General features: G+C 50.6%; 8 protein-coding genes across 8 annotated transcripts; 4 read left to right on the forward strand and 4 right to left on the reverse strand.

The window, feature by feature from the left end:
• Positions 1 to 65: 65 nt before the first annotated feature.
• Positions 66 to 2,232, reverse strand: LOC117138076 (sodium channel protein Nach). Its single transcript, XM_033299899.1, has 6 exons — positions 1,516 to 2,232; positions 1,361 to 1,457; positions 1,190 to 1,293; positions 1,002 to 1,080; positions 398 to 752; positions 66 to 340 (listed from the first exon to the last, which is right to left on the reverse strand). Exons 1-6 carry the CDS (start codon positions 2,205 to 2,207, stop codon positions 66 to 68), a joined length of 1,602 nt encoding a protein of 533 aa, XP_033155790.1. The 5' UTR covers positions 2,208 to 2,232.
• Positions 2,232 to 3,777, reverse strand: LOC117138077 (putative gustatory receptor 59e). The gene is made up of 3 exons (XM_033299900.1): positions 2,842 to 3,777; positions 2,624 to 2,779; positions 2,232 to 2,563 (listed from the first exon to the last, which is right to left on the reverse strand). The coding sequence occupies exons 1-3, from the start codon at positions 3,775 to 3,777 to the stop codon at positions 2,456 to 2,458; spliced, it is 1,200 nt and encodes a 399-aa protein (XP_033155791.1). The 3' UTR covers positions 2,232 to 2,455.
• An 81-nt stretch (positions 3,778 to 3,858) lies between these two features.
• Positions 3,859 to 5,305, forward strand: LOC117138078 (putative gustatory receptor 59f). Its single transcript, XM_033299902.1, has 4 exons — positions 3,859 to 3,967; positions 4,022 to 4,931; positions 4,983 to 5,135; positions 5,191 to 5,305. Exons 1-4 carry the CDS (start codon positions 3,906 to 3,908, stop codon positions 5,293 to 5,295), a joined length of 1,230 nt encoding a protein of 409 aa, XP_033155793.1. The 5' UTR covers positions 3,859 to 3,905; the 3' UTR covers positions 5,296 to 5,305.
• A 124-nt stretch (positions 5,306 to 5,429) lies between these two features.
• On the forward strand, positions 5,430 to 6,347 carry LOC117136924 (eukaryotic translation elongation factor 1 epsilon-1). The gene is made up of 3 exons (XM_033298060.1): positions 5,430 to 5,577; positions 5,650 to 5,955; positions 6,027 to 6,347. The coding sequence occupies exons 1-3, from the start codon at positions 5,497 to 5,499 to the stop codon at positions 6,177 to 6,179; spliced, it is 540 nt and encodes a 179-aa protein (XP_033153951.1). The 5' UTR covers positions 5,430 to 5,496; the 3' UTR covers positions 6,180 to 6,347.
• On the reverse strand, positions 6,224 to 9,310 carry LOC117136923 (serine-threonine kinase receptor-associated protein). The gene is made up of 3 exons (XM_033298059.1): positions 8,825 to 9,310; positions 6,726 to 7,391; positions 6,224 to 6,665 (listed from the first exon to the last, which is right to left on the reverse strand). Exons 1-3 carry the CDS (start codon positions 8,943 to 8,945, stop codon positions 6,466 to 6,468), a joined length of 987 nt encoding a protein of 328 aa, XP_033153950.1. The 5' UTR covers positions 8,946 to 9,310; the 3' UTR covers positions 6,224 to 6,465.
• A 245-nt stretch (positions 9,311 to 9,555) lies between these two features.
• LOC117138496 (cytochrome c oxidase subunit 6A, mitochondrial) lies at positions 9,556 to 10,236 on the forward strand. Its single transcript, XM_033300626.1, has 2 exons — positions 9,556 to 9,705; positions 9,851 to 10,236. Exons 1-2 carry the CDS (start codon positions 9,609 to 9,611, stop codon positions 10,081 to 10,083), a joined length of 330 nt encoding a protein of 109 aa, XP_033156517.1. The 5' UTR covers positions 9,556 to 9,608; the 3' UTR covers positions 10,084 to 10,236.
• Positions 10,237 to 10,312: 76 nt separating this feature from the next.
• LOC117138493 (zinc finger protein 623) lies at positions 10,313 to 15,856 on the reverse strand. Its single transcript, XM_033300623.1, has 3 exons — positions 15,670 to 15,856; positions 11,298 to 12,383; positions 10,313 to 11,241 (listed from the first exon to the last, which is right to left on the reverse strand). The coding sequence occupies exons 1-3, from the start codon at positions 15,829 to 15,831 to the stop codon at positions 10,441 to 10,443; spliced, it is 2,049 nt and encodes a 682-aa protein (XP_033156514.1). The 5' UTR covers positions 15,832 to 15,856; the 3' UTR covers positions 10,313 to 10,440.
• LOC117138494 (caspase-1) lies at positions 12,689 to 15,024 on the forward strand. Its single transcript, XM_033300624.1, has 3 exons — positions 12,689 to 13,234; positions 13,771 to 14,333; positions 14,394 to 15,024. The coding sequence occupies exons 1-3, from the start codon at positions 13,083 to 13,085 to the stop codon at positions 14,648 to 14,650; spliced, it is 972 nt and encodes a 323-aa protein (XP_033156515.1). The 5' UTR covers positions 12,689 to 13,082; the 3' UTR covers positions 14,651 to 15,024.
• Positions 15,857 to 16,037: the final 181 nt, after the last annotated feature.

A 16,037-nucleotide genomic window follows, 5' to 3' on the forward strand; every position in this document is an offset into this window, starting at 1 on the left:
CAACCCAACCCACCAGTAACATTAAACTTTTGACCGCATTTGGTTTGCCAGCTAATTGTCGCTTATCAATTCACGTAGTCGAACGGAGGCAGTTCAGCGGTGGCAGCCAAAGAGAGGCGCTCGTTGAAGTCATGCAGTCGGGCATGGGCATGGGCATGGTGGTGCTGGTTGGCCTCCCGCTTGTGGTCGTCTCTTCGCCAGCAGCGCCGCAGTCGAACCCACACCAGGCGGAGCAGCGTGAACACGTCCAGCAGCAAGTTGTGGACGAGCACATGAACCATCTCCACCAGGCCCATCACACTGACGCCCACGAAGAGTGCCAAGACTCCTCCAAAGGATACTGTGGAGCACAAGTGCTATAGGACATAAATACATAGAAAGTCTACAGCGGACTCACCCACTAAGTCCTCGAAACTGTAGACCACATCCCGTCGCATGCGCACCTTGGGTGGGATCAGATCCCAGCGGAAGCTGGAGGTGGCGGTCTCGCTGCTGGCCACCTCCTCGTTGTTCTTCACGCCCCACGAGCTCTTCTTCACCGTCTGCATGGTGTACTCGATCTCGGTGCAGGTGGAGGGGCACTTGCAGATGTGCAGCGCCCAGATGGGCCACTTGAAGTCCAGCAGGCACTCGAATCCGGCGGGATTGCAGCTGGGTCCATCCACGTACGGGTAGAAGAAGGGCACGCAGTTACACATCTCGAGGGCCATCACCGCGCGACATCTGGCCAGGCACAGGGACTTACTGTAGATCTGTGCAATAAATAAATGGATAACTGAATGATTCTAATAGGTGTGATGAAGTGGAGCATCCCAGCACGTGCTTAGATAACTCCACATTCCTCCAGAGAATCCAAGAAGCTGCTGTGAAATATGGGTTCCTTGCACTGATACCACTTATCAGCTGCTGTTCCATTTGACTTGGGAAATTTGTTTACCCGCCGAACCGAAACGCAGGCCGCTTTCCCCAGATAAGATGAGTATATATGTGCATATATATACCTTCAGGTTGGACGTCTCCTCGTTGTTGAATACACACTTGCGCTGGGCGACGCTCAGTTGGCGCAAGTTCTTCGATGCCCTGGAGATGGAGGAGCATATAAATCAATCCCTCTATGATGACTGTCTGGACGGATAATGGGGCAATGTAGTGCGGATGTGGGGAATGGTGGGGTGTCTGGTCTACTTACACCGTTTCCAGCACCTTGAACGAGGCGGTTATCTCGTCGGACTTGTGGAGGGCCACAATGTTCGCCTCTGTGGCCGAAACCTCAAATGGGGAGTGCACGTCCAGCTGAAAGGTTGATTTTATAGTTCAGTTCAGAGACTCTACTCAATGGAGGCCATTGTGCATCACCCACCACGCCCGTGCTCTCATACAAATCCATGCGGATGTAGCACTGCTGCTTTCCATACTGACAGGACAGGGGTTGCGGCATCAGCTCGTAGGCAACGGGTCTGAAAGATGGAAGATGGCAGGATCAGCGAGAAGTAGACCCATTCCCTGAGCACTCACTGGCCACTCAGCACCGTAGACATGGGGGAGTTGATGGCGTAGCAGGCTCCGCGCTCCGTCATCACCCTCTGGACGTGGACCTGGAAGCCGGCGTCGAAGCTGCTGATGACCTGCTCGAAGGGCCTGTCCACCCGCTGGATCATCTCGTACAGGTCAATCTGGTCGAAGCGCACGTCCTCCGCGAACTTGGCCAACTCGGCGTAGTTGCCCGCGGTGGCGTTCACCACGGCGTACAGGAAGTCCATGAAGTAGAAGTAGTCCTCGTCGATGATGGACACATTCCACACCTCCTGTATGTACTCATTGGCCTTGAAGGAGTCGATGTGGTCGTAGTAGCACAGCGTGACTGCTGGAAGGGATCCGTTCCAGCCGCGGTAGTCTCGGTCCACGGAAATCACGGTGGGCGAGCTGAAGTAGCGCTCCAACTGGAGGCGACTGAGCACCAGGGCGGCGATCACACTGCTTATGACCACCGCCAGCCAAAACAGCCGCTCCAGCAGATGGATACTTCTGTTAACGCACAAGCTCAGCGCCAGGAGTCCAGTTTCAGCTCCTGCCTGGGCCACGACATCCCTTAAGCGGCCGAAGTACCTGCCACAGCCAGCCAAGACCAACCAGAGGAGCGCCAGGAGTCCTCGAAGGGTCCTGGCAGCGGCTCCTCTAATCCAAAGCAAGACTCTTTCCTTGGACATTAATTTACCAAATGAAAATCGTGGTCAGTGGGTCACTGCTTTTATTTAGTTGCTTTATATGCTAGGACTCCATTAGTACTTTAATGCTTTGATTGATTTCGATGAGATATTAGGGACAAAGGACCGGAAAAGTCCTTTCATGAAAGGATCATTCCCAGGACCTTCCAACTTCATACCCGTGTAGCGATGGGCTTCCGACCCATCCGGCAATCTCCAGAAGGCAAATGGTAAATGATAGCCCCACCTCCTCAAACGTAAACCCAATTTGATCTGTTGAGGGCAACGCCCATTAGCGACTTATTGCCCAGTCCGATTTGAATAAGGAAAATGACAATGGCCATCAGGACGCCGATAAACTGTCGATGAACAAAGGCTAGAAAGTTAATGGGTTAATGGGACGGCTGCCACCCACTTACCCCGCCCAACGAGCGAGTGTCCAAGGTGACGATTCCGCAGGCTTCCAGGGGCTGGTCAATACTCCGCTGGAGCTGCAGCAGGAAGCGATTAATGGTCCTCTCCAGGCGGGAGCTGCACACCTCCAACTCGTTGAGCAGCTGGCAAAGGTTACATTTCTAGGATTTGGAGTGCTCTATATAAAAAACAGGTAGAATGATATTTGAATCCTGTGGATTACCTGCTCCAGGATCTGCTCGTTGATCGCCAGAATGAACCAGATACGTCCGCCATGCATGGCCAACCAGAGCAGGCGATATACGAGGAGCACGGTCTCCTCCCAGAGAGGAGTCTCAAAGAAGTTGAAGATCAAGTAGAACTCCACACAGATGCTGACCAAGGAATTGACCAGGTTTAGCACCAGGTAGAGACCAAATCTCGATAGATACTGGCTGTGGACCAGCTCGATAAGATTGCAGGCCGATCTCATCTCTTCAATCATCAGAGCAGATCCTCCACCCGCATCTACTAGGACAGCAAAGGCGGACTCGTAGCGGGCATCCAACTTGGTCGCACCCTGCTGTGGTCTCTGCAGTAACTTCAGCTCCTTGAGACACATAATCATCTGCTCCATCACCAGCCACATGAAATGGACGGGCAGGGCGTACTGGAGCACCCCCAGACTCATCATTAGTCCAGGCAGATTGTAGACACTGTTGCTGCTCCAAGTGGTCCAGAACTCGAAGTCGTAGTTGACCACGTCCACCAGAACACACAGGCCATGGAAGACTATAGTGGTCGCCATTAGATGAAGAGTCCTCTGACCATGTCTTATATAAACCAGACGTTTAGCTTTGCCTTTGAGTCCCGTGATAATCCGCTCAATCTGGAGCTCCACTCCGTGAGCAAGTGGACGATTCAGCACGGCATAGTAGACCAGGATGGCAATGGTGGCCATATTTCCAGGGAATTCCATCAGGTAGAGCAGTTTTTCAATCGTGGGTATCTCCACTGTGAACTCCAAGCACTTGACAATGCTGCCAGTCCAGATGTACATAAGGAGGAACAGGCTCCAAAGGGAGTGAAGCCAGCGGAGCACGCCCACTCTCCCACTTGGATACACGCCCAGGAACCGGTTGATGGTCAGCAGCAGATTCTCCCAGTACGAACTGTCCATCCTGAGCCCGCTTTAATTAATGACGAAGTGGCGACAAGGGTTTACCTATTATTGGTGTGATTGATGATTAGAATGGAGGAAGTGACAGGCCTAAATGGTTCCAGCAAGCTAAATCCTAAGTAGTCATCATGCGGAGCTCAGAGAAACTAGCAACGGCAGGCGCTAGACTTAAGGCTTCTCCGAGGGAAGGGTGAGTAGGCATAGTGTCTTGAGATGGATAAATCTGGATAAATCTCACTTGCAGACCATTTTCTTTCAAACCGCAATATGCAGAAAGATACAAAGAACTTCACAGGACTCTATTTTGGTTACTACTCATCTCCGTTTCGACAAATACGGCACCTATAACCATTCTGCCATGCTGTCCCAACAGATTCTATCGATTGGTCCACTTGAGTTGGATGATTCTGTGGTACGGATCGTTCATCCTGGGCTCCTACTGGGAATTCGTGCTCGTCACCACACAGAGGGTGTCCTTGGACCGCTATCTGTATGCCATCGAGTCCGCCATCTATGTAGTTCACATATTTTCCATCATGCTCCTCACTTGGCAGTGCAGGAACTGGGCTCCGAAGCTGATGACGAACATCGTTAGATCCGACCTGGATAGAGCCTATACCATAGACTGCGGCAGAACCAAGGGATTTATTAGGCTGCAGCTGTTTCTGGTGGGGATTTTCGCCTGTCTAGCGATCTTCTTCAACATCTGGACCCGGAACTGCGATGTATATAGGTCGATCCTGAGCATCAACAGCTACGTGATGCCCAATATCATAAGTAGCATATCCTTCGTCCAGTACTACCTGCTGCTCCAAGGAATCGCTTGGCGTCAAAGGCAACTAACCGAAAACCTGGAATGGGAACTAACTCATTTACACAGTCCCCGAATATCGGAGGTCCAGAAAATCCGAATGCATCATGCGGATCTGATTGATTTTACCAAGGTGGTGAACCGCATCTTTCAGTACTCCATCCTACTGCTCTTCGTGGGATGTTTCCTGAACTTCAATCTCGTTCTGTTCCTCGTCTATCAGGGCATTGAGAATCCTTCGATGGCTGACTTCGCCAAGTGGGTATGCATGCTCCTCTGGCTGGCCATGCACGTGGGAAAGGTTTGCAGCATCCTGCACTTCAACCAGATTATCCAGAATGAGGTGGGAAAACCCTAAAGAAGATCAAACTGTAGCTGAGATGTATTTCCTTAGTATTCCAGGTGCTTGACCTTATTGAGTAGAGTGTCGTGTGCCAGAAAGGATCTTCAGGATACCATTACCCATTTCATCGTCCAAATGCGGACGAATGTGCGGCAGCATGTGGTGTGTGGAGTCATAAATCTGGACCTCAAATTTTTAACCACTGTAAGTTTGAGCTACTGCTTTATTCCAAATAACTTTAATTATTTAACCAATTTAGTTGTTGGTGGCCTCTGCTGATTTCTTTATCTTCCTGCTGCAATACGATGTCACCTACGAAGCCTTGTCCAAGTCGGTTCAGGGCAATGTCACTAGATATAAGTAGTATTATCTGAATATCTTATGAACATTTAAAAATAAATTAATTGTGTGCCTCTTAAACTTGGCGCCTCGGTATATCTATAATCGATTGTGCACACTTATCGATAGTTGCCTGGCAATTGGTGCAACCCTGTCTGCTAATCTGGAGTATTATCGTTTCTGGCAATTTTGCACGCCAAATACAATATCTTTAATTTCGCTGACCATGTGCGACGTTGCAACAGTACAGAAGATAGCCAACTGCCTGGGCGTTAATCCCGGCAAGGTGCACCTCAACGAGGAGCAGGTATGCACACACCGCTGACCCTGAAAATCGAACGATTCTCACCGCCCCACCAACTCATTTTCTGTTGTGAAGGTCGTAACGCGCACGAGTGGCCAAAAGAAGAGCGTGGCTGGATTCGCCACGATTCTGGAGAGTCTGGCCAGCGAGTCCAAGTCGGAGACCGCCCAGAACAGCAGGGCGTCGCGGGAGGTGGAGGCCCAGGTGTACCAGTGGATCGAGTTCTCCGTGCTCTACGTGGCGCCCGGCTCGAAGGACAAGTATGTGTCCAAGCAACTTCTGGCGGACTTCAACAAACTTTTCGCCAGCAAATCCTACCTAGTGGGCCACTTCATCACGCTGGCCGACCTGGCCGTCTACTATGCCATCTACGATCTTGTGGTGAGCATAGTTCCAGTTTCTTATTTTCCATTCAGAACACCCTGAAATCTAATCCGTGTGAACCCCTCCAGAAATCCCTTTCGCCGGTGGATAAGGAGTCGTACTTGAATCTCTCCCGCTGGTTCGATCACCTCCAGAACCGCGCGGATGTGCACCAGGGCGAACCACTGCTGAACTTCACCACCATCTACCTGCATGGCTGGGCCACAGGCACCCACGTCTAAGCCCCGGGCGGGCACCCTTGCACCCATTCACATCCAGTCACGAATGCGACACTTAAGTTATTTATTTCTATTGCATTTCACAATGTAGTTTTGTGTGTTGTGATTATCATTTAATGCCAATGAGAGAGTTCAGCGTTGGAATATGAAGAATCGTTATTGTAGCCCGCACTACGAGTTGTTCTTGTTCTGATAATCGGATCTCAGCCGTAGCTCCGAATCACGTGCCCTTCCGTTGCGTCGCCGGTGCAGCGTGGGCTGTGTAGCAGCGACTCCTGCTGCGCCAACATCAGTTCGCCTGCACCTCGCGCGGCGAGCTGATGGAATTGCCCAGGTCCGCGGGCTCCGTGCACTTCCACAAGCCGTAGGTCTTGCCCACAGTGGTCTGCCACAGCCGGAGAGTGCCGTCCTCGGAGCCGCTGGCATAGAGCTCCCCATCCGGGCTGAACTTGACGCTGTGCACGGGTCCGAAATGGCCCTTGAAAGATTCTGTGGGGAACAGAACACAGTGCCTTGGAATTGAGACGACTCATGTGAGGAGGTACATACCAATTTCGTTTCCTGTGATGTAGTCGAATTTGTACATCTTAAAGTCCTCGCCGCCACAAACAAACACATGCTTATCCGGATGCAAACTGGCCGACGCCACGTTTGTCGGCACTTTCACCTCCTTCAGCTTTTTCAGCGTGTCGATCTCCCAGAAGCTAATCGAGGAGCCGTGCGATATGGTCAGTATGTGGTTGTCGCTGGAGATCTCCAGGCTGTTCGGGTTGCTGTTGAACTGCAGGCGCTGCACCTCGATGCCCGTCATGCGGTCCCAGAGGCGCACGGTCTTGTCCTCGGCCGCCGAGATGATGCACTTGTCGCCGCGGCAGAAGAGCGCCCGCTTGATGGCCCCCGTGTGTCCGGCGTACTCCTCCGGCTGCGCCTCGGGCTGCTCCAGATTGAAGACCCGCACTAGCTTCTCGTTGCTGCCAGTCACTATGTTCTCGGAATCCCTGTCGAAGGCCACGCTCTTCACGATGTGCTTGTGCTGGAAGCTGTGTATCTCGGCCCCGGTCACCGCATTCCACACCTTGCCGGTGAAGTCGGCCGCTCCGGAGGCGGCCAGGGTGGCGTTCCGGTTCAGCGTGGCGTTCCACACGGCGCCCTTGTGTCCCTCGAAGGTGCCCACCCAGTCGCCGGTGTCGCCGTGCCGCAGCATCGGGCTGCCATCTGCAAGATTCACAATACACGATTCTCGGTCAGTTGCATTCGCTTTCGCCCGCCGCCGAGCGTGCGTGCATAAATTAGCGCACGGAAGCCACCTTGACTCAATGCCTGCCGCCAAGGCCAACGACCTGGCCGCCTGCCGCTCGCAATCATGCAAGCGAGCTCCCAAGTTCACGTCACTGGCACCGCACCGCACTGCACTGTCGCGCTCGACGGGATCGGGATGCAGGGTGCTGCAGTGCAGGGACGCGGCTTGCTAGTTCGAACAGAGCTACATCATCAATGCACTCTATATGTGTGATAAATGATCCCACAACTCTCGCCATTTCAAGGACTTCTACTGATGTTTGCCTGGAATTCTATAGCCTAACTTTGCAGAGAAAGGTTTTCTAACAAGAGCACTTAATAAAGTAATGTATACTATGTAATTTCCCACTCTAATTTATACAATTACTGTGGCCTTAAACTTGGAATGATTCATCGCAGTGAGTACCGCACGAATTAAGCCCACATTAGATGCTGTATCCGAATAAATTGCAGCGGATCGGGATCGGGAAAGTGTATCCAGCGAGCAGAATCTTCCAGGCGGCAGACAAACGGCAGCTGCATATACACACAGCATATAAATATAGAAGTTCCAAGGTGCTTCCTGAACGAGCAGTTTCGAAAAGTTGCTAAACAAGGGGAAGCGAGTACGTTAAAAGGCGATAACGAAGTCAACTTGAACTTGCAGTGGGAACGAGCGCTCTTTCCGCATAAAAGCAGCATTTGCGAAAGCCACGAATGCAAAGTGCCTGTAAAAAACAGGCAATAGCTAACGAATTGCAACTGCCATGGCAATTGCAATCGCATCGACTGGCTGACACCTCAAGGCAAAGAACGCGAGTTTTGTAGCATGCGAGTGGCGGCAGGCAAAAGGGTTTCGCACTCGCAGAAAACAGGTTTCGCTCGCGATGAGTGACTTTGCATTTGGGTCAAGGTTTCCCACAGGCTAGACATGATGCTACATCGTGCTGGCCCGCCTGTCGTTCATGTGATTCCATGCCGCTCTGATGCAGCACCTTTCCCACGAACACAACAATCCGTCAAAGAACACGGACAACATAACTTGTTTTTCGACATGGCCTTCTGCGTAAAACATTATTTGCCCTTCCTAGAAAACTTTACTACAAATTTGACCAATAAGCAAAAGTAGCTGCCTGTTTTTATCAGAACACTTACTGTATGGGCATGAAACTATTGCTATATCGAAACACTACTTTAATCTATTTCCTACGGGATCTGCGTTGTGTCCCAGTTGGTCAGTGATGCACTTGCGATTTTAACCCCATCCGATGATTATGACAACCACTGTGCGACGACGGAAAGTGGTGTATAAATAGCGCGCAAGGACGGCTAATCGCATGCGACTGGCTGGCCGATCCCGCGGACCTTACCTTTGCAGGCCGAGATGAGAAAGTAGCCGGCGTCGCAGATGTCGCTAAAGTCCAGGTGGACCACGGGTCGCGTGTGGCCACTGCAGGTCAGCGGGATTTGTCGCAAGTTGTTGGCGGCCATGGCAGTGGACTGGTGGATTGGTGGACTGTGTGGTCCTTAATACTTGTGGTTTCTCCGAGTGTAGCGACCGTTATGTCCGCTGGCGAACTGTGCACTTAGTGAATAACTGACGTTTTGTGGCGACTTTGTACTTGGATTGGTTGTTGCTCCTGGTTAACTGCGCTTCACTGCCCGTACGATAATGATTTTCCCGTTCGTTGCTTAGGTTCGAGGTGCTGCGGTGGCTTTGCAGGGTGTGCAGTGTATTTACAATCTGATGCACTGAATTTTATAAACAAGAGGGGAAAATAATTACGCGACACGTTGTTGTTGTGGATGGACGATTGGTAGCCGACTCCAGCCTCGATAGTCCGCACACACAGTACCTAGCTATCGACGGCGGTGGGCGCGTGAGGCGATAACTCGTCGATTAGTTAGAGCTGTGTCACGGCAGCAAAGGGAGAATACAACAAATTACTTATTTACAATTTGGCATAGAATTGTTTTATTTGCTTTTTTATTTATATTAATCGAATTAATAGCTACGCAGTACATAATTTAGAAATCACGGCCAACCACTATCGATATCTTCAGTGAACGAGTCACGACATCTTGCATGTAGCCCATCCCTATTTACTTGTCAAAACAGCAAATTTTCATTCGGGCCAAGAATCGACTGAAAATATGTCCGCTATTCTAAACCACGCAATTCGCCGCCAATTCGGCGCTACTGCCGCCCGGAATATGTCCGGAACCGCCGCTGTGGCCGGCGAGCACTCCGGTAAGTGTCCGTCCAGCGTTCCAATGACCAAATTCGTCGCCTTTTGTAAGGTTAAGGTTATGTAATTTGGCCCTTGGGCAAGATCGATTTGTGGAGAAGGATTCGCTCTTATAACACAACTTCCCATGCTCATCTCATCCTCCAGGTGGCTACAAGGTGTGGAAGCGCCTGTCCTTCTTCGTGGCCGTGCCCGCCGTCGGACTGTGCATGCTGAACGCCTACCTGAAGCACCAGGAGGAGCACGACAAGCCCCGCCAGGAGTTCGTCAAGTACGACTACCTGCGCCGCCGCGAGAAGCGCTTCCCCTGGGGCGAGGGCCAGAAGAGCCTGTTCCACAACCCCCACGTGAACGCCCTGCCTGATGGCTACGAGCACTAGGTGGCCACCGCCTCCGGTTCCCTCTGCGGGATGTATTCGTTGTTTGGTAGTGATAGACGTTAATGTAAACTGAACTTTACGCGGAAATACACAGAAAACACATATACCCAAACTCCAGTTGGCGCTTCAATAAAGAACAAATCAGACCGAGGAGGGATCCCTTAAAGAATCTGATATGTGGGACACATAACAAGGCAGGTAACGAACATTTCAATGAGCGACAGCGGAATTCTGGTGAGGAGTTTATTTAAAAGGCCTTCGGTTAAAGGAAAAATTAAAAGTTACAATTAAATAGAATTTAAATTTAAGCATAAGCACGGATGCACTTTCCGCAAGCAATCTATTCAACTGCTATCATTATTTTGCGGATCTGCGATTCTTAAGGTTGCGTTCCAGTTTGTGATGAGGCTTGCCTTCGTTCTTTCCCGTCTTCGGAGTGATTCTTTGAGCATCCCGACTGCGAGTTTGGCGCACGGATTGCTGGGCGTCCTTGGGAGGATTGGTTTTACGCTGCTTCGGAGGCGGCGGCGTGAAGGATTCGTCGCTATCGTCTAGGTGGTCCTCATAGAGAGCATCGTCTTCTAAATATTCCGTCACGAATTCCTCCTGCTTCGCATTGTCCAGGTCTTCAAAATCGTCGAGATGTTCCTCCTTCTCATCGACGCCGCCTTCTCCTTCGCCGTCGTCTTCGAACTGGTTTTGGTACGGCTCCATGTCCACCACATGATCGTCCTCGATGTGGCGCTGCAGGCATTTCTGCGTCAAGAAGATGTGGTCGCAGAACTCGCAGGCATGGCGCTCGCTCTGCTTGTGCTGATCCATGTGGCTCTCGACACTGTCGATATCCTCGATCTGCTTCCGACACATGGGACATTTCAGGCTGGCGGTGGCATGGATGAGCGCGTGCTCCAGCAGGTCATTGTAGTTGTTGTACGACACCTTGCACTCGCTGCACACGAACGAGGCGTCGGAAGTCTGTGTGTGCACGCGCAGGTGGCGCGAGAGATGGTGCGACAACATGTAGGACTTGTGGCAGTACTTGCAGGGATACGCCCTCTTCCCGGCGTGAGCAACCAGGTGGCGGGCCAGCTTGGAAGCGGTGGAAAAGCTTCTCTCGCAGTGCTGGCAGGGAAAGGGAAGATTGGTGGAGTGGACAGTCTGAAAGTGGACATGATTGTTAGCCGGGGAACACATAAATATGCTCGTCAACTCACCTCATGACGCTCCAATCCCTGCTTGAAGGCAAACGACTTGGTGCAGACGCCGCATTGGAACGGACGCTTTTTCTGATGCCGCTCGGTGTGCTTCTCCATCTCCTGGCGCGAAAGGAAGGGCTTCTCGCAGTACACGCAGATGAACTTGGGTACGTCCGTGTGGGTTCGCTCGTGGCGATGGAGCAATGCCTTCCGGGTGAAGGCTTTCGAGCAGATGGCGCACTTGAAAGGCCGCTCGCCGGTGTGCACGAAGTTGTGCTTGGCCAGGTCGTACTTGGAGAAAAAGCTTTTCTCGCACAGGAGGCACTGGAAGCTGCGCGAGCGAGTGTGATTCAGCCGATGGATCTCGAGCAGCTGCTGCAGCGGAAAGGAGCGTTCGCAATCGGGACAGGGGAACACGTCGGTGACCACTTTCTCGGCGTTCTTGGTCGGATCATCCTGATCGTCCAATGGCAGATCCGAGTCCAGAACCTCTGTCACTATTGCCACATTGCCACTGTCATCTCGCTTGACTTTGGGGGTGGCCAGGCGCGGTTCCACCGGAGCGGCGGGTCCCTTGTTCAAGATCCTAATCGAGGACTTGTTCAGCACCTTCGGCTTAACGGGTGATGCTTTCTGAGGGATTTCGGGGAACTCCTTCTCTAGCTCACTGGCCATATCCTCCAGCATGCTCTGCACATCGTCCATGGACAGCTCCTGGTTGTTATCCACCTTCAGCTCATAGGCGTGCGAACGACGTGGCACTGGAGAGGAACCTGCTACCGTCCCGTGGGTCACCATGGCGCTCTCCAGCACCTGGACGTCCTCGATGATCACCTGACTACTGGATTTGGCCATTGTGTTCAGTAGCTTTTTGGGTGTTTCGCTTGGCTCGGCTGCCTTTGTTGGCACGACCAGCAACTTCTTGGGCCCCATCATCATGGGCGCACGGGGCTTTTCCAGCGGCGACGGCCAGTTACCCGTGAGCGGATACTGGCGCAGGAGGGTCTCCGCCCGCTTGCACATCTGCTTGAAGCGGTAGCAGTGCTCGAAGAGGAGGCGGCACTCCAGACAGATATGCCCCGGCATTCCGTCGCCGGCGTAGACCTGTTTTGAATGTAAGATTAGATAAATGCGTGATTAACTAGGAAGCTACATTTATTCGGGGAAGTACGTGCTTAAGCCAAATAATGAAGAACTATTCGTGGAAATCCCCTATATGTTTTTCGCTACATAATAAATTAAACGCAACTAAGTGCGTGCCATAAATGTCTCTTTCCCGTAAAATTAACAATATAATGTTAAAGTTTAAATTTAAAAAAGGCGCCGAGGACCAGAACACCCTCTACAAATTAATCGATGACTACCAATCGATGATTAGTGCTATCGACGGGCGGCCATCGCCGCTTGGCGGCAAGTGCATACACACGACTACATGCAATCGCAGTTTGTTTTCGCCGCTCAGAGCACGCTTAACCTCCGTTAATTGATTGATTAAACACGTCCGATTGTGAGCCATAAAAGGACATTCGCTCGATCGAAAGCCGACAAAAGCTGGCTGAGAAGCGCAAAACAGCTGCGCTGCGCAAAGTTTGGCCAACGCAGAGCAATAGAAAACAGAAGCAGTGCCAGAATAAAACAAGAATCAGACCAAAAAGGGCGCAACAACTGCAGAGAGAGAAAAGGAAGGAACGAGCAGCGCGTGAGCGAGGGAGGAGCAGGAGGGAGCGAACAAAAGGCAAGAGGAAACACAAGGAGAAACGCAAACAATCAAAACAAGAACTTAAGCAAGAAAAGGGGCGCAAGATGACCGACGAGTGCGTAACCAGAAACTACGGAGTTGGCATTCTCAGCCCGAACGGATCGGAAAAGCGGGGCAGCTTTCTTATGGCTGATAATACCGATGCCAAGGGCTGTACGCCGCAGTCTCTTGTTGTTGGTGGTGCAACTGCAGAGAGGTGAGTCCATGTGCCTCGCTCTCTCCCTCTCCCATCTCTCTCTTTATGCTTCTGTGTTTTGTTATCAATGCGTCGTTGTACTGCGAGTGCTGGCATAACTGTAATATCCTAGTCTCAAATGCAGCATACATTAATTTGTATTAATTATTCTATTTTCATTCCACGATCTATTTTATAATCAGCCATTATTTATATTCTTGCTCTTGTAAACATTTAAAATCAATGTGTGCTGCTGGCCATTTTAAAGAATCTTTATAATGTTGTTAAAATGGCTGAAACCCCAAAGTTCGTAATCAATGATTACGAATACGATTGATCATGACAAATTTTTGGCAAAATCGATAAGTTACTCATAATAGGATCTTCTAAGCAAGCAAATAAGTTCGATCAGTGACAATACTGCCTGTGATTATAATTCTATTGTTCACAAGTTTATTTTAAAATAATTAAATACCCAATCATCGATTAGTTTGACCTATACCTTATCTTATCATGCTGCTCAAATGGCTATTACGATTCTGATTTCCTTTTCCCAGCCCCTTGCCGGCCAACAAGTTTGTGGCTCGAATGCCCGTGGAGCGCTATGCCAGCGAATACAACATGAGTCACAAGCACCGCGGAGTAGCGCTGATCTTCAACCACGAATTCTTCGACATACCCTCGCTGAAGAGCCGCACCGGAACGAATGTCGATGCCCAGGAGCTGAAGAAGGCCTTTGAAAACCTGGGATTCGCGGTGTCCGTACACAAGGACTGCAAGTTGAGGGACATCCTGAAGCACGTGGAGAAGGCCGCCGAGCTGGATCACACGGACAACGACTGCCTTGCGGTGGCCATACTCTCGCACGGGGAGCACGGCTACCTATACGCCAAGGATACGCAGTACAAACTGGACAACATCTGGCACTACTTCACTGCCACCTTCTGCCCCTCGCTGGCGGGCAAGCCGAAGCTGTTCTTCATCCAAGCCTGCCAGGGCGACCGTTTGGACGGAGGGATCACCCTGGAGAAGGGCGTTACCGAGACGGACGGGGAGTCCTCGACTAGCTACAAGATACCAATACACGCCGACTTTCTCTTCTCCTACTCGACCATTCCGGGTAAGGAATATGATTAGACAACCATTTTAAAGATTTTCACTAGCATTCTCGCACTGTTAGGCTACTTCTCCTGGCGCAACATCAACAACGGCTCCTGGTACATGCAGTCGCTGATCCGCGAGCTGAACGCCAATGGCAAAAAGTACGACATGCTCACCCTGCTTACATTCGTTAACCAGCGCGTAGCCCTAGACTTTGAGTCGAACGTGCCCGCCACACCGATGATGGATCGCCAGAAGCAGATACCGTGCCTCACCTCCATGCTGACGCGCATACTGCGCTTCGGCGACAAGCCGAACGGGAATAAGGCTGGCTAGGAAGAGATCTCCCTTCGAAGAATTTTCAACACAGGTTGTACAACCATCCCCCACAATCATTCACGTTGGATTCCAATTCACTTCAAGTCTAGTTTTAGCTGACGCGTGCGATTATCCCGATGGATATTGAAGCACCCGACTCCCTTTCATTCATTCCCCTCCCTGTCCCACGCCCATTTCGGCCTTATCATTGACGAAATTCGTTACCCACTTAGATGACTTCCGTACGGATAAGCGACACCTTGCCAATAGCAAACCCACAAATTTGAGATAAGATTATACAATGAAGATTTATACATACATACATACCTATATGTACACGCAAACATTTATATTTGATATGAATAAAAATGAATTAAAAACATTGCAACCCACTTCCCCAAGTAAACGGGTGATTTCGATCTAAGCATCTTCAAACTAGATTACGATTTGTAAACACAGGTAATTGTAAATTGAATGGGCCAGGTTGAGTTGATATGGAAAATAGAAGTTAACAATGAAGACTTGGCTGAATCAGTGAAATTTTGCGAAACTTTAGTGATTCATTAAGAAATTTCTCTCTCATTTTCTAATTAAGAGAAAAAATGTAGTACAGCAGTTAACCAAATAATGATTTTTAGAGTAAATATAAGTATCGATGGTACTATTGATGCAATTAAATATGAACTCGATTTGAATTTGGCGCCAAAGACAACTGACAGCTGTCAAGGCGATCAGCTGTTGACGACGCACTAGTGTGCGTGTGGACCAGTACAGTTGCCCCAAATCGCAGAGATTTCTATTTTTCTTTGCACCAGCAGAACAAGGGAAAGCCTAATGATTAGCCAACCAATTGGGCTGTGTCCTGGTCGCACTCTCCAAGGACATTCGGCTGGAAAAGGGAGGCGGGCCGGTTGGGAGCGGGGAAACTTAGCCAAGACGCCTCGCAGTCGATGCGGAAACCCGCGATGCGGCTTCTTAGCCAAGTTATGCGTGGCGTTGGTTAGTGCAAGCCAGAACCCATGGATGGAGCCGCTTACCTCGATCGCCGTGATGGCCATAATCTGCAGCGGCAGATTGGCGGTTGTTTTCACCCGTGGATTTTCCTCGAAAATCGAGGCCAGCTTCTGCTCGGTCAGGCAGAAGCGGCAGACCTTCTTCTCGATCAGCAGCGCCTCACGCACCTCCAGTTTCGCGGCCATCGGCAATTGGCGGTAATTCGTTCCGGGCGGCGGTAGAAACGCGGAAATTCACTTCCAAAGTGCGAAAAGATTACAAACGAAAGGAAAACAATCGCTTGGCGTCGCTTAGCGATGTGCACTATGCAGATATCGATGTTTCTGCGTGAATTTTGCTTGACAAACTTTTTTGTTTTTATTTCACGCAGTCAAGTATACATAAGTCACAA

The sequence above is a fragment of the Drosophila mauritiana genome, chromosome 2R (genome assembly GCF_004382145.1).
Source record: "Drosophila mauritiana strain mau12 chromosome 2R, ASM438214v1, whole genome shotgun sequence".
Classification (NCBI taxonomy): Eukaryota; Metazoa; Arthropoda; class Insecta; order Diptera; family Drosophilidae; genus Drosophila; species Drosophila mauritiana.